Genomic DNA, 17,567 nt, shown 5'->3' on the forward strand with positions numbered 1-17,567 from the left:
AACACCCCCACAGCTGAAAGGGCAAGCATGTTTGGTGTGACGGGGATTCGAACCCGCGACCCTCAGATTGCGAGTCGAGTGCTTTAACCACCTGGCCATGCCGGGCTTCTCTGACTGTTTCATCTTCTGTACAAATTACTGCTAGACTCTTTAATCTCTGTTGTCCCATTGTGGAATGAAAAAAATGTTTTTTATAAACTCTAGTCTCGAAAATGATCTTTTGCCACTTGTCACACTAACAGGCAAAAGTTTATAAAATTTTTAGAGGAATAAACATATTTTGAAAAATGTCTTTAATTTAGTTTTCACATGTATAAAATAAGACCTTATTTGGAGTTGAATTATCCGGCATTTAATGTGATATTAAGTTCTGCCCACAAATTTTCACCACAAATATCCCTTTTCTCTTTGCTTGTTGATATATGTTTTTTAAATCTTTACAATTTTTGCAACTCTAACATTTTGTTGTGAGTTATTTGAGCCCCTTGTTCCTGCCTTCAGCCAGCCCTGCCTGCAAATCAGCAATACCCTTCTTAAACAAAATGTAAGAAATAAAGCAAACAGGGAATTTTAAAAAAACTGACTTTAAATAAAAGTATGGAAACATGTTTGTACTGAATTGTTTCTCTCCAAAACCATTCACTTATACACAAAAAAAGAAAAGAAAGTAGATTATCATGTATGTTATTTAGTGTTTAACATTCCCAGTATATGTATCTATACATTACCCTTTGATTATCTCTTTGTGATAAAACTTTTGATATAAACAGTATGTTGTACTTCCAGTGTTACATAATTGTTTCTTATTAGTAACGTTTGTAATATACATTTCCTAATCTAAAATAAGTTAATATGCAAAATATTATTAAAACGAAGAAAAAAAAGTACTAACTGTTGTTTAACCCTAGAATTACTGATGGAGTCCATGAACCCTTATCAGCTTTTATATCCTGCATTATTTACTGGGTTAATTTTTAGTCCTGATCTATTATATGGTGGGTCAGCAGTAAGTTTATTGACTTACAAAGCTAAAATCTAGGGGGTTGATTTCCCATTGTGCAGCTTTGTGCTAAAAAACAACAACAGTTCTGATCTATGAAAACAGGTTGCTTTGATCATAAGCTACTGTTAATTTAAGTAGCAGATTGCTTATAGGTCCAAAAATATCACAAGTATTGCAATTAATCCAACTAATTATCACACAGGAGTTGCTTGAGCATTTTATATAGAAGCTGAGTGATTTCACCATTTTTTTTCAATCAGTTCTTTACATTGAGTGTTTTATGGGCAAGAACATAAGATTACTTAATATGATGGAATATGTATACCTCACCAGTAGTGAATGGTATAAAAACAAGTCTGTAATTTATGAGTTAAACAATAAATGATAAAGACAGAACCAGAAAATCTGTAACTAACATGCTGGTAAACATTTTTTATTATGCTTCAAAAGATTTAAAATATCAAAAATCAGTTTTCTCACTATGAGCAAAATTATCTGGTTTTGGCTAAGTAGAATATCTAGTACTGCTGCAGCCATCATATTCACAGGATAATTAGGACAACTCTTTCTTACTATGGAATACTACCTAGTACAGATCTAGCCTACCTTGATTGTCTCTTTTCCTCTGATGATGGCCTTGTAAAACTCTTTCTTTGCTTTTCCTTTAGTGCTGGCTCGTCTGAAACTTTTCCCAGCCCACCGCCACAGTTGCTGAGCTGGGAGAAAGGCTGTGAAGTATAAAGTAAGTCACATGCAACATGTTGAATTTCCATGCAGACAGATCGTTCCAACACACATACAAAGAATGAAACATGGACCAACACAAAACAAGGACTAACTAAAATAATTCATGCACACAACCCTGCTTGGTAATAAGTTTTCTTAATAGTATTTGAAAAGGTCCAAAATAGATAGGAAAAAGAATGAGGAAATATCTTTGAACATTTTTAATAAAAAAACAAGAATTTAATCAAACAAAATTCAATCTTTGTTATTCCAATATAGAAATGAGAAAAGAATTTAGTTAATAAAAAGTCTATGGATTTAAAGTTTTAAAAGAGTTTATTTAAAGATTTTGAGAACAGAAATTAAAATATTAAACCACCAGAATCATTCATGCAAATAAAATAACAAGTTTAGAAAAATATTCTAAAATTGATGTTAAAAAGATTAAGTAGATAGAGTTAATCAGAACTTAAGAGCAAACATCTGAAATGTAAATGTAAATAAAAAAAAATATATACATGTGATGAAAAAAATAAGGTTATCAACTACTGTTAAAACATTATTTCTCACCTGCTATTTTACTTTTTTCAACTGAAGGGAGGCGATCTTTTCGCCTCTTTTTCTCACTGAATTTCTCGCTATCCTCAGATGATTTAGAAGTCTATATAACATAATATAAACAATTTAGAGAGTTATAAACAAAAATAGCAGATATAAAAAAATCTATGATACCATTAAAGAAATATAACTCTCTAATATTTTAACATCCTTGATTCAAACATTAATCATCAGAGGGCTATAATATTTGGTAGAGGAGTTAATGAGACAACCTAGAAGGAACCATATCTAAAGACAATGAATTACCATATGTTTGACACAGGTTTTATACTGATCTCATCATAAAAATGTAATGACCAGTGTTTACTGGCTATCATTATTTTTGGAATTAGAATTGCCTTTCCCATCATCTCATTACTTTGTCTGCCAAATATAAAAATTTTTGAGCTATGGACATCACAATAAGTCAACAAATTTAATAATAACCCTATATATGACAGCTTAAATAAATTGAGGATATTAATTAAATGTTAATCAAACAGCATTACATTTGCTTCTAAATTAAATGAATAAATATTTTAAACAAATTTCATATTAATATGTACATATTAATACTGACACACATATGGAGAACAAGTTTTTTATATTTTTTCATATTATACTTCTGACAAATACACTAGCTTTACACACTACAGGTTCAATCCACCCAAGAAATAATGCCCGATAAATAAAATCACCTTTTTTATATTTTGCTGAGACTCTTCATTAACAGTAGATAATGTTGTAGTTGTTCTTTCTTTGTCTGAAGAATCAGAGCTCTCTGAGCTATCACTGCTGTTTTCGGAGGAAGATTCCACGTCTGCATCTTTCTTATCCTCTTTATATATTTCTTTATCGTGTTCTTGGGGAATGTCAGTGGAATTAGTTCTAATCTTCAGCATCAATTCTGACTTCTTTCTCTCTGTACTGGGATTTCTTTCTTCAATTGTGAGAGACTCAGAAGATACTTCCACAAGAGGCAGTTGCTGGGAAGATGAAGATGTATCTTTTAAAACACTTGCAGTATTCTCTGTGAGAGATGTTCTTGATGATGATGAAACAACTTTTGATGTATTTGCATCACTGCAAGATGAAGACATGCAATGTTCAGGACTGCTTGGATTGCTTCTTTTTTCATGCCTGTGTTTCTTATGGTGGTGGTGATGATGGCAGTGGTGATGGTGGTGATGCCGCCGATGCTTATGATCATCTTTATGTTTCTTGTGTTTTTTTGTTTTCAATGATGGAGGACCACAACTTGTTTCTGAAGAACTACCAATATGATGCCATTCTTTTTCTTTAGATTTCTCTTTAATTTTACTTCTAGATTCACCTTTGCTTTTCTTGGATTTCTTTTTTTGCGAGTTTTTATTCTTTTCTTTCTTAGATGAATACACTGAAGTAGCTTTCCCATTATTTACAGCTGTAGTTGTAGTGGCAGCAAATGTTGTTAATGTGAAAGGTGCACTGTATGAAGTAGTGGTACTGATAAAACTGCTGTCCTTTGAACCAGAAAACGATAAAAGTGTTTCTGGGTAAGAAACATCACCCATCTGTGAGTAAACATCCATGTTCTGGTTTTGTGACTTATAATTTTCTGTGGAGATAAAGATTGTTCATTAATTAGATAATTAACTTCATAACGAGTAAAAAAAATTACAATTTAAGTTTTTTACCAACTATTTTTATCTCTTACCACTGAGAAAATCAGGCAAAAGTCTTGCAATGGAATCTTTTTCACAATATCTGGTACACTGTAGTAAACATCACATATCACAAAAAAATATTAGTGATATTTATGGTGAGGTATTTCTAGAAACTTTAAAAAAAAATTTGAAATTTGAAACTACCTTGTCACTAAACAAACACCATTTAATACAAGTTTATTCTTTCCCACCTGGTGTGTTTCATTTATGTTTACCATGTAGCAATGGTGTATTTAAATATTTCACTCCTTAAATGATTCTTGTTTACCATCAACAAGAAGAAAAAAAAAACATTACCATTACCAACATTTTCAATGTTCACTTATTTTCAGTAATGTTTACTACACAAATTATATCTGTCATGCCTTATTTCTAGTTCATGTGCTCAATAAAGTATTTTATTTGTGTGCAAAATTACTACATTTAAAAAATTAATGTTTAAGATACCAGACAAAATATTAACATATTTAATCATGTTTGTTGTCATTTTTCTAAATCAAGATGTTCAACAGAAGGATGTTTAACTTTCATAGTAGTGTAATGAGAACACAATTTAATCATTCACAAAATGTTTGACAAGGAAAATGATTCTAGCGTCCTATAAAACACCCTGTATGGATTTGAGTTGCAGCCACATTTTGTTACATTTTGCCTGGATAAAGCTCTGCCTCCACTTCTACACCCACGTACAAAACAAAATCCAGTACAATGATCCAACAGCTGTGATTAAATCAATTCATCTCACTGGTAGTAATTACAAATTCATCACACAGATTGCTCTGATAACGTTTTTAGAAAGCAATTGACTACTAATGGCACATTAGACTCCTTCTTTAGAAGTGCTGATGTTAGAAAAGTTATGAAGTGGATGTTTAACATGAGAGGCCAAAAATTAATTTAAAAGTAAATTTCATCATCAATAATAGAGGCAACTGATAAAGCACCATCTTTTTACATCATTGTCTATTGAGGTTATAAATCATTAATTGTGGGTTATTTACATATTCATTATGCATTCTAAAAATAAAATATTTTAGTTAGTCTTAGCAATGCATTATAACTAAATGTAGAATATAGGTTTTTATATGTAAATGCAACAGAATTATAAATTGTGGCTTAAAAAATAAACCTAGATGTCGTTTTTTGTTTAAAAATTTCACTTCGTCCCGTACGTAATATTTACATGAGAGTAAAGCAAAAAGAAAAAATATCTCTCCAGCATATGTAAAGTGCACACATATAAAAGGCACGTTTCTTCTAAGAAGCTACATACATTGTAACATAGAAAGAGAGAGAACGATGTTACATACAGGTTTTTGCTTATGAAAACAGACCATGTTGCTGAGAAAACATAATTTACACAAAACCTTATTAATCTGATATATTTCTTACTGTTTCAAGTGTCTATATTTGATCATATGATGTATTAAAATTAAGCAATATTATTTGTTACTTGTTAAGATTTAATTTATTGAGAATAATAACATATATTACTTTTCTTTCCAGACTTGGATTTATTTTTGTTCTTTTTTATTTTGACTTTTTCTCCATTATGACTTGATGTGGTAGCTGAATTGTCTGTGATACTTCCTTCTGAAACTTGGTGCTGTCTTCGTTTTCCAAGCAACATAAGAGGATTGAGATCAGTTGCTGAAACAGAGAAAAGTGAACACTGTCAAAAATATATTGAAGTCTGGCCATAAAATTTTCATTAAGATATTTACAAATGAGTTATGACCGAACTTAAAACAAATAACCTAACCAACATATATGCACCTAGGATGTTTTCAGTTATACCTATACTATATAATTTATCACATTCATGTTAATTTCCAAATTAAATAAGTTAAAAAATAAATATTTTAATTGAGAAATACAGAACAGTTTCTTCAGAAAATAATAAATACTACAAGTATTCCAGTGTATAAGCTAGAATTTTAAAATTCTATGATACACAAAACATTTTGGATGAGCAATGAGTATTAATTATTTTCCTGCAACAACTGCAAGTTAGTTATACCCTAGCCTTTCCTTCAAGTTACTTTCATTAACATTACTGGTTATTATATTTATTATAAGTAACTGTAATATTTTGCTATTATGATTTTTTATTATTATAATAATTATTTCTCAGTGTTAGTTTAGTTTACAGATATAGGACTAACCTAAATCTACTAAGCTAGCCAAGCCAAGTACACTTTTACCACAGTGTTGGTTAGAATATTTAATATATCTACTTTTATTTTTTATTATATCTAATATAATGTTTGTTATCTTAGTTTATGAATTTAAAAATAACCTAAGTCTCCTTTGCTGGCTGAATCTTGTGAAACAATGCATTCTAATTATTACAAGTAATTTAGTTTGAAAACTATATATGTATATATATACTAGGTATATATATTTTTGGTTCTGATGTAGATAGCTTGCTCTAATAAGAAGTTAATATTAATGAAAAATAATTTTTTTAAAGCAAAAAGGTTATCCAAATGCAACAACATATGGTGTAATAATACACCTTGTAAAAACAACAGCAAACTTACACACAACAGGATAATTTGGTGGAAGCATACATATATCTTTGAGAGATATTCGACCAGAATCCCCATCATCAAACTCCACATACACCATATCCCTATCTGAATCACGCTTGGGACTGGATGCTGAGAATATGAACAAAAGGAAATGACTGAATTTCTGATAAATAATCAATAATATCTTGAATAACTTAGTATCCTATATGACAAACTATTTTTACTCCTCCAGAAGGAAAAGTAATTATTTTTAGGGCACAGACTCACATTTAGCCACAGTTCCAGGATACATGCATCGATACTGCTGACTCCAAAATGCACAAATTCTCCGCCCCTCTGGTAGATGGCGCAATGATGTTGGTTTTACTTCAACAATCTGTAAATAATACAAACAAAAGTCACACAGAGTTTGTACCATTGCAATTTTCATGACAAAGAATACAAACAAGGTTAAACTATATAATTCAAGAATACTCAACTTCAATAACAAAAACAGAAATACATTCATTTATGTTTACTTACAGCCTCATTTAAAATTTCCTCCCGAGAATAAATGTGAGGTCTGTTCCCTCTTTCTCCATCTCTTGTAATGCCATACCTGTCAAAATGATTTTTTTTAGCAATAACATTTAATATGTTCTTAAGAGTAACTTATTAACAATAAACCAAAGTAAGATAACAACATTAAATTCTTCTTCTTTGCACAAGTTTCAAGCAACATACACATGAAAAACAAAACAGCTCAGTATCAAGATTGGGATTTGGTTTACAGAAACAATTTCTCAAAAGTATTAGCCATATTGGAGTTTACATTCATGTAAAATGTTCATAACATGCAAGTCTTTTTCACTTTGTTCAACAAATTTTAAAACAACAGACACAACTATTAATTTTTGTGTTTGGCAAAATAACTTTAAATAGCAACTCTACATAAACAAAAATAAATCTCAGTATCATAAAAGTTAAAATTTCAGTACTTACCTCAAAAACAGGAAGTCTTTAGATTAATTTTTAAGTTAAAGAAGGGAAAATTCACAAATTGAGATAGATTCAATTGCTCTTAACCGAACTCCAAATTTACTCAGTGACATGCACTCATTTAGCTTTAAAACACAAGATAAAAAGCATCAAATATAATTTTTAATGCTAACCTGATTCTAATTAGCCAAAGTTTTCTCTCTCTCTGGTTAACATAAATAAATAATGATTTTGAAACAGAAAACTTTTTAAGCTGTCACCAAATTTACAAATTCCTAAAATAAAAAACTGGAAGTCTAGGGCTGTAGGAAATGGTAAAACCAGTCAGGCCATGGCCTGACCACTTATGTATTAAAACTTGCTTTTTTTAATTCAATACATTATCTTGTGTGTATGAGTGTTTGTAGTTAAGAGTGCTCAAGATTCAGTCTGATAGCATTAAATTTTCTGAGGGAGCATGCCCCCAAAACTCCTGAAAACGGCATGCTTTGAATGCTAGTGTGTCACATTGTTTAGTTATGGTAATGGCCTGACCACTCAAAAATTGCTTCCTATGGCAATGAAGTCAATTACATTTTTACAAATTATTCATATTCAATTCAAGCTAACAGCTTCTAGTATGATTCTTCTTTTATTTATTTTATATATGTTCCAAACAGATTGCACAATTTTAGAGCATAAAAATGTAAGAAACTGTAGCTGTAAATGACAAATCCATACAATTAATTACATTATTGACATGTTGTATAACATAATATTATCTGTAATTATTTTAGTTTAAAAATAAACAAATTACACAAAAATCATTCAATCAATTAAATTTTTTTTTTTGAAATATAAAAAAAGACGAATTTAGAGCCTTTTTCATGCAGTTCAGTTAATCTGATTTACAGATACTTCCAAAGGTTGATTCTTTTTTAAACAAAAAGAAAAAACTTGCTTTATAATATTTCATTCTTTTCTTTTTACAACAGATAATCATATTAAATACAGTCATAAATAAAAACAGAACTCACACATCAGGGGCTTGAATGGCTTTAATAGTCCCAGCATAAAATAAGCCGTCATCCATTGTTAAAACTCTCAGATGTTCATCCAGTTCTTGAGGCTGAAGAAGGCAGGATCGGAGCTCTCCAAGAAAAGCTCAAAATGTTATTATGTATTTTGCATGTAATGTCTTAAGCAAGAAAACGGTTTACTTGTAATCAGTTTTGTTGCAAACATTATAGATTTATATATCCACAAAATGATTCACAGCCTTACAGTTCGTTGAGCAACAATGCATGAAAAAATTAAAACTATAATAATAATATATTGTAAAATCTTAATTTTAAAGTTTTAGTGTTTATTTCTTATTTTCACAAAATCTGACTCTAATCTCAATAAGACAACTTCTTAATATAAACTAACACACAAATTATTAGAGACAACAATACACAGCCAATATTTCAACTAACCTGGAGTAGATGACCTGTCAATTAAGGCACTTAAAGGAATATTTTCTCCTTCACTGCTCTCTGAATTTTCCAGATCTGCAGGATGAGGAGATGTAATCCCTTGGCTACTCTCACTAAGTCGACACTTCTTTAGAGCTGTAAACAAATCATCTGGAACCATCTTTTCTTTCTTTTGCTAAAGTAAAGAAAATTAAGACATTTGTGTTTTCTTCAAATCTTCTTCTGATCTGAACATAACATTTGTAATGTATATACTGTAGTTATATTTTCAGAACTGTAAACAAGAGTTGCTCATAAATAGATTAACTGTACCATTTACATTCACTTGAAAGAAAGTGTGTCTGATAAATATTAATCAATAATTAAGAGGAATATATCTGTAACTTGATTTTGTAACCACTAGATAAATATTTTATTGTCATTGCAAAATTTTTTTTTATATTTTCATGCTACCTACACGAGATGCAGTTTTATCTGTTTTATAGAGATGTTGTACGTGTGGTTTCTTTTTTCTCTTTCATAAAATGCAGTAAAAGAGAAATCATAAGATTTGGAATGAGTTGCTAGATGTATATTTTTGACATGATATGTAGTTGAAAAGTTTATATACATTATATAGAACAGTCGTTTCTCTTGATGACCTGACTGATCTCACAAGCCTGAAGACGAAGAAACTAATAGAACTTCAAAGTGCATTTTAGATTAATTAGCACACTTTGCAGTGGCAATGTCAGGGTAAGGTGAGAGGTGGCAGGCTCAACCTGAAACATTTATCTACCTCCTCGAAAATTTCCACTGAAAAACTACAGCTCACAGAATACCTTGTCTTCAGGCACCAGGCAACTGTAGACAAGAAAATCCCCCCCAACAAATCATCATCCAATCTCTTGTTAGTCCTGTTTTCTTTACAACCAATCAGAATAAAAGCTTAGAACATCTGAAAGCTATTCACTGTGTTACCTTAGTAACTTTGAGTTTACTAAAATATATATACAAGTCCATGAAAATATCCTGCAGCAAAACTAATCCTACTTTCATGACCTCTCCTATCCTTTGAAAGTAAGAATGAAATTAAAAACTTTGCTCCCAAACCAATCTGTCTGTTATCCCTTCACACCTTACATTTAGAATCATGGAATTGCTACTGGATGTTTGACTATTTTCTTTGTATGAATAATATAACATGGTGTCTTTTGAGTTAAAATGCTATAATATTATAATAAATCCCTTCTTCTGCTTAGTCACAACAATATCCTTAAATCTTTAAAATATCTGAAAACTAATAAACCTAAACTATAACATGAAGCATTAGCTGTAATCCAATTATATTAAAAGATTTCATTAGCAAATCAAGTTATAAATTTAAAAGAAAATGATAAAAGCAAATTATCATGTTACACCTTAAAGATTACTAGTATTTGTACTCTTATATTTTAACAATACTCCCAAATGATTGAAATCAGGGAAATCTACATATTTATGACAAAACATAGAGTTTTAAAAAATACAATAGTGCGTTATATAAAAGTATATAATTTTTAGACTTTCACATCTTAGCTTTACTTTTACTGAACTTCAAGTGTTAGGCTCCTTTCCCAGAGCCATTTACAGGTAAATGTTTGTGATCATTTTTGCTTAAAATTCAAAAGCTTATAGTTGAATACATAACTTACAATTTTAAGTTTAAAATATTGTGTAATTTCATGTCTTTAATCTATATTATGAATTTAAAAGAATAATTAAAATTGAAAATTTTTTGCTATCTTTTATGGAATACAAAAGACAATCCTTAAATTTCTTCTTCTTAATAATTCCCTTACTTTAAAATATTCATCAATTCAAATTGTTGGCTTCTTTTATCATCCAAAAACATTTTATTATTAAAAAAAATTATGATATTATGCTTGAAAACATGCATTCTTTATATATCTGGTACTTTTGAGCAAAATCAGTATTTTAAAGAAATTATAAAAAAAATTGTTGAGTAATTGTACAACTGTTGACTTCAGATCAATTAAACCTTTATTTCCCAATGTTTCAGTCATACATCTTTATCAGACGACTGTGCAGTACAGACACACGTATTTCTGTACTTCAGTCCCTTGATAAAGATGTACAACTCAAAAATTAAGAACTAAAAATTTGCTTCTTGTGAAATTAAAGATTATTCAATTATTTAAGCATGTTCATAATACTTTAGCTCACAATACAACTACAAACATGAATAAACATACATACTTGTTTTTTGTTTTCTTTTGTTTTCATTTTCTTGCTTGATAACTCTGAATCTTTTTTCACCTTTAATTTTTTGGAGGATTCAGATTTATCCTCAGATTTACTGTTACTTCTTGAATTCTAGTAAATAAAAACAGAAATTATTATTTCTCTAATGTGAAGTCAGTGACAGAAAGAGAAACATGGCATCATTATCATCATTGTAAAACATTTTTTTGAGAGCTGAATAGTGCATTTGTTCAATGCACTTTTTGTATATTGAAATAAAAGTTTGCTTACCAAAATTATAAGTTTAATAAAAAATATTGGAATTGTCCAAATAATCTTGAAGCATTTTAAAATGAAAGCTACAAATATAATTTTAAAATGAAAGCTACAAATATAATTTTAAATGAACTTATGCAAGATTTTATTCATAACAGTTGTTGTTCTTAAATATAATGTTGTCAAAAGTATCGTTTTCAAAAACAAAATGAATACTGAAATTATACGGAAATTTATGTGCATGCAAATAACTATGATGACTATTATTTAACACCCAGTCCATGAATCTATGACACTGAATTTGGGGGATTGGGTGGATTACAGAGCAGTGTCACAGTTTCCAGTATTCAGTTAGAACCGAAATATGCACTCTGATAAAAGGCTCAATCTTTTAACCTAAAGAAAAAAAAAACCACACCCTACTGCCAAAGGAACTCACCTCTCAATAGTGTTTGGGGATGGAGATAGAAAGTTTAGGGTGTTGACTATACTGTGTTACTCTTGCAAAAACCGAAAGTATTCATGTTGATGTACCATGACTGGTTAAATAAAAAGTACTTATGGATATTAGATCTTGATTGGTCTAAAACAGAGACAAAACCATTGATTGGTCTATATTTCCTCATGTGCTGTGCTAGTGATGCTGGTGCTACTGCAATTGCTCCTACTACTACTACTATCTCAACCTTCACACACCAGAGTGGCTCTTGTAACTGACTTGGCAAGTGTTTGTCTACAATTTCAAGCAGAAACTATCACAACAAAGACTATGATGACCGGACATGCCACAGTACTACTTTTTCACACATTGATGGCTTATGCATTGTCACAAAAGGGAACTATGTAACTCAGTATTATCAAAACATTTTTCATATAACTGAGAATTTCTCATCAAATAATTATTGGTACACAATCGTCTCAGGCAGCCATAAGAAAAGCGACTACAGTAGCCTTATCTCTCACTCTTTAGCAACATGCTTTAACTGAATTATCTTCAACTTGATCTGCTGGTCAGAAGGAAATTCTTCATCTTCTTGCTCCTCCCTAAACCTCTTTTTGAATGCCATCAGTGTATCATGAAAATACCACATCTACTACACTTCAGGCAGATACTGCACTTAGCTATCTTACAGTGACAAGTAAGTTTTGTTGAGCCTTCCTTGATCATCTGTATCAACAGACTCATAGAAACTGTGGAGAAAATGGTTTTACAGAGTTAAGGAACCTTATCTTGTATTGCAAAACATGTGCAGCCACTACTATCTTTTGAGTAGAATTTTAGATGGGAGGTGTGGGTTTGACTCCCTCATAGCCTGGAAACTAGTGTGAATTCAGCCATGCTGGTGGGCAATTCAGATTCCAAATATTGCAAGGAGTTCAAATCTCTATTCACAATTTTACAAAAAAGATAATACTGGAAAGCTTTGTTTGGGAATTAACACATCAAAAATGTCTCCCTGACTCACAGACTGGGTGTTAAACTAAAAATTAAAGAAGTTTTTAAAATATCTATGACTAATTTATCTTAATAAAACAGCTTTCATACTTTGGATGTCGTTTCATATTTTATTTGTGGCTGTGAAATAAATTTTTTTGAATCATTCACAGATAATTCTTTCACACTTGTGGAGGAAAGGTCTACATTTTCTCCTCTCCATGGAGACATGGCTCCAGGAACAACACCAGCATCATGAAGAAAAATCCTTTCGCTACGACGACGAAACCAGATATCTTCCTCGAAACATGACACCTTTGATTCTGATTCACTACGAGTCTGAAGAAAATGTTTAATTTTTCACATCAGCTGTCCATAAATGATATCAGCACAAAAGACTGGCTAGAACAGAGGTTGTCCGATCATTACATAGTTCAATATATGAAAATAATGAAGGATGCAAAACTGCAAGTTGATTTTAAATTACTAAATTTTACTAGTGATAATATCACATGGAAAAAGTTGTTGCAGAATTTATTTCTAAATTTTAATGGAGATCCACCTCCAGGAATGAAATATTACATAATATTATGGGGAGAAAATTTTAAAAAATCCAAAAAAGAAAACCTATTCATCAATATCTGAAATAGAAAGGCTTACTACTTCAATAACACAGACTTCAAAAGCTAAATAACTCAGTTGCTATTATACAAATTATCCAGTTTTCTTGTAAGTGTACATTTTCTGTATGTTTTATTGTATTAAGAAATATTATTACTAAAATGTACATTACAAAATAGTACAAGCTACAAATATACAAAAATTACCTGTCCTTCAAAGAAATTCTATATATTCAGATTTTGTTTGTTTGTTTGTTATTAAGTACAAAGCTACACAAAGGGCTATCTGTGCTCTGCCCACCACGAGTATCAAAACCCAGTTTCTCGCAGTATAAGTCCGCAGACATACCACTGTGCTACTGGGGGGCCTATATTTAGATAATAACTACATTTTTATAACTTAATCTTTAGGAATTAAAAAAAGTTCTTTATATTACTCATAACTGTAGTTTGTCTTTCATATGTACAAAAAAAAGTTTTATGTTATTCCCAAATATAGGCAGAAACCACATATTCTAAAAATAATTTCTCTCTTGCTTTGCACAATCGGAGTAGGTAGAAGCACTATTTTGTACTTCTAAAACGTCTGGAAGAACATTTGAATTTACAGAAATGTTCCAGTTAATAAAAATATAACATTCCAGTGTCAGATGCTAATTTTTCTTGTCAACTGCACACTGCAAGGGGATGGAACAAAGTATAGAATCAACCTAATCTGCATATGGTTAAGAAATAAATATTTTAGAGTGAAGAACTAAAAAATTCCTGAATTGAACTAATATCTAAATTGCCTAATATTTCTCTAAAATACAAAGAAGTATTAATGCTTACCTTTGTTTTGTTCATCTCTGTTTTCATTTGCTTGGCTTGAGCCTTAGCCTTAAGAAAAGCTAACTTCTTTGGCTGCTTTGAAACAATGGTTTCTGAACAAAAGATGACCAAATCACAAATCCAAACATTAAGTATGGATAGAAAAAAAAGTGATAACAAAACCTGTACTGATTATACAACTGCATTTAAGTAAAATTAAATACTGTGAACAACAAGAAAGAATCTTCATAGTTATGTAAAAAATTAGACTTACAGAGAGATAGCAAGTAATGCTTAAATGGTTGGTTTAAAAATTTAATTTTATAGCATATGAAATTCAACAACAGATATACCCAACATCTTATGAGTCAATGAATCCATATGATTTGCAAGAAAGTCATTAATGATGTCACTGATCATGTTGTATGAAAAAACACAGACACTCAAAGAAAAAGACATCAACAAAACTGAGATAAGAAACTAGAAAACAAGAGTCATATACCCTACTAATTGAGCCTTTGACAAATATAGACAAATAATCAAACAATGAATATATTTCTTGATACCAACATAACATCAAATCAGATCACTTGAATGAAAACAGAGAATCAACCAATATCTCCACACTGCACTAGATCATCCGAGTAGACCAAAAACGAATTCTGAGTGATCAGTATATTACTGAAATTATACAGTTATAGAAAGCTAATGTTATGAAGTTATGTGTTCAACTTACTCTAGCTTTTCTTCAGTTAGAAGACCTTCAGAATAGACATACATTATAACATGTTCTTAAAATATATTAACCAGACTATGCAGTTATACTTTTCACTCACCTGTGACTTCATCTGGTTTAGAAGGTGAATGTTTTTTGGGTCTACCAGGTTTACGTTTCTTTGCTGAAGAAACTTCTGCATCTGAAGTGTTACTCTCACTTTCACCTAAAAATACATGGATAGCCAGAATTATGCAAAAATACCATACTCATTTTCAGATATATATATAGATACTATTTCATTAAGTCGGGTAGTGACAGGTTAAATCTGGAGGGCTTTCTTTAATACCAAAATTATATAAAATGACATCTGAACAGACACCTAGGCACTACTTTCAAAATCTCATACCATTTTACATAGATATAATTTAAAGTTTTATTTGCTGAAAGAAAACAGATTCACATGAAGGTGTTATAAATCATCATACAGAGTTCAGTTGTAGCATTTTTGTTTTTTTGAATCTTGTCAATAACACTTAAATACAACATAAATGTACTGAAGCAGTTAAAAGAATAAATTGGTGGTTTTGAAAGAAAAATATCTTTAATGGACTAGGAAAGGCAATACAATTGTAGTTGCAATTAAAGGATAAATTACTACAGTGGTATTAATCAGAATGTAATTGATTAGAAATGTTCTCCACCCTGACACAATAATTTAGCATTTATAGTTAATTCAAAGGAGGATACAAGTTAACAGATTCTTATCCAAATTATCAACAAAAATTCAAGACAATCAGCTAAATTTCTGTAGGTGTAGCAACGTTATTAAAACCTTTAAATATAAAAGAAACTTTATATTACATAATCTTCTATTACAACACATATTCTATTATAAAAATACTTCTAACCCTGAAATATAATCAGAAATTAAAATTTTGTTACACTGAAAATGTATTTCCAATAGGTACTTACCCTCTTTCACCCAAAGCTATCTTGATACTAGTCTGCCCTCTAAGCATTGCTAAAATCAGGTTTGCTACAATGCACCAATCTTTATACCCCATATATAAGTTTTGCGCCATTTCAGAACACATGCTGATCATGTGACTACTTTCCACCAATTGTACTGCACCATCTATACTTGTGCAGCTAGCTCCCTCTACTATTCTAGAACAATCCTCACTTCCAAGAATTGGCAGGCATAAACCATAAACACTGATATCTTAGTGGGGAGGAAGGGTGGGAAGTGGGTAAGTTGGGATGAGTACCTATTGGAAATAGATTTTCATAGTCAGAAAATGTTAACATAAAGCTAGAATCCCATATTGTGAAGGTGGAGAGACTGGTGAAGGTGCATCAATCTCAAGTCAAGCAGAAAGCAGCCACACTGAAAGAACAGGTGTTCTAGAATATGAAAAGAAAGCACATCAGTGGGATACAGCACTGCTTCTGAAACAGATATGCTCTTCACCCAGCAATCAATACAGTAACACAATTGGGGTGGAACTGAATTAACAGGCACAAATGAAGTCAATAAATAGACAGATAGCACTGAATCATCTGAGCAAAATATCCAGTGAAAATGTCTTGTATAAGATATAGCAATCAACAAGTGCAGTCTGCCCAGGCAAAAACATCCATGGGAAGTGGTTTGGATACAGAGGATTATGAAAGATATAATTACTGTTATGAGAGCAATCATGAAGGTCATCATAACTAGCCCTCTGTCCACATCAACATCATAATGAGCCATCGTAAAAACATGATGTAGTACCAAACATAATGATAGGGAGTCATAGTATGGTGCCAGTAAATGAGCTAGAGAGAAAAACCTGTTCCACTACTCCAGCAACTGGAAATCAGAAGTGGTAAGAGCTCCCTTGCTCCATTAGAAGAGGTGGGGGGGGGATATGTGTTGGGAAGTCTGGAGGAATGATACACCAGAGCAAGTGTAATAAGTGTCTGTGATTCCCTATTTTGAAAAGTATCTAGACTCTGATCATAGGAATCATGAATTTTAGTAAAAACAAAATTATAGATACACATACCACTGGACAAAATGCCAGTGGTCTTACAGAAACACCCCATCTCAACTGTGAGTGTTATAGAATTATTCATATCTAGTGTAAATATAATATGAAGCATACATGACCAGGCAACACCTGTTACCAGGTGGGATTCTAACATATGATATGTAACAACTAAAAATATATAGGAAAATTAATATGTCAACTTACCCCAGTCAAAAGCAAACAGGTGTATGTAGAATCACCACAAGAGGAAGACAATACCTGCCCAAGGAAAAAACAGCCAGGTCATGCAGAGAATATGCTATGAATGTATTGGGAGTTGTCCACATCCCAGCCTGCATGATATTCTCCAAAGGCCAGCAAATGCGAGCAGCTCATTTGTTTGTTTTTGAATTTTGCACAAAGCTAGACAACGGCTATCTGCGCTAGCAGTCCCTAATTTAGCAGTGTAAGA

The 17,567-nt window shown here is 31.1% G+C and overlaps 1 protein-coding gene across 8 annotated transcripts in view; it reads right to left on the reverse strand.

Moving 5' to 3' along the window:
* Window positions 1-17,567, reverse strand: part of LOC106460807 (BAH and coiled-coil domain-containing protein 1-like) — a 126,068-nt gene that overhangs the window by 5,937 nt on the left and 102,564 nt on the right. For 4 of the 8 annotated variants that reach the window (XR_002610844.1, XM_022387603.1, XM_013920548.2 and 1 more), the window contains 13 exons: window positions 15,202-15,306; window positions 14,387-14,478; window positions 13,047-13,274; window positions 11,240-11,356; window positions 9,002-9,176; window positions 8,561-8,687; window positions 7,089-7,164; window positions 6,834-6,942; window positions 6,576-6,695; window positions 5,527-5,682; window positions 3,025-3,923; window positions 2,300-2,390; window positions 1,610-1,731 (listed from right to left, as the gene is read on the reverse strand). Coding sequence is in view for 7 of the 8 variants with exons in the window: in XM_022387603.1 (XP_022243311.1) it covers window positions 1,610-1,731; window positions 2,300-2,390; window positions 3,025-3,923; window positions 5,527-5,682; window positions 6,576-6,695; window positions 6,834-6,942; window positions 7,089-7,164; window positions 8,561-8,687; window positions 9,002-9,176; window positions 11,240-11,356; window positions 13,047-13,274; window positions 14,387-14,478; window positions 15,202-15,306 (2,417 nt within the window). In the remaining variant the exon portion in view is untranslated. Of the gene's footprint in view, window positions 1-1,609; window positions 1,732-2,299; window positions 2,391-3,024; window positions 3,924-4,706; window positions 4,709-5,526; window positions 5,683-6,575; window positions 6,696-6,833; window positions 6,943-7,088; window positions 7,165-8,560; window positions 8,688-9,001; window positions 9,177-11,239; window positions 11,357-13,046; window positions 13,275-14,386; window positions 14,479-15,201; window positions 15,307-17,567 lie in introns of those variants that run through there. The other 4 variants (XM_022387600.1, XM_022387601.1, XM_022387604.1 and 1 more) reach the window with 4 other exon arrangements.

The sequence above is a fragment of the Limulus polyphemus genome, unplaced genomic scaffold (genome assembly GCF_000517525.1).
Source record: "Limulus polyphemus unplaced genomic scaffold, Limulus_polyphemus-2.1.2 Scaffold839, whole genome shotgun sequence".
In the NCBI taxonomy this organism is placed as follows: domain Eukaryota; kingdom Metazoa; phylum Arthropoda; class Merostomata; order Xiphosura; family Limulidae; genus Limulus; species Limulus polyphemus.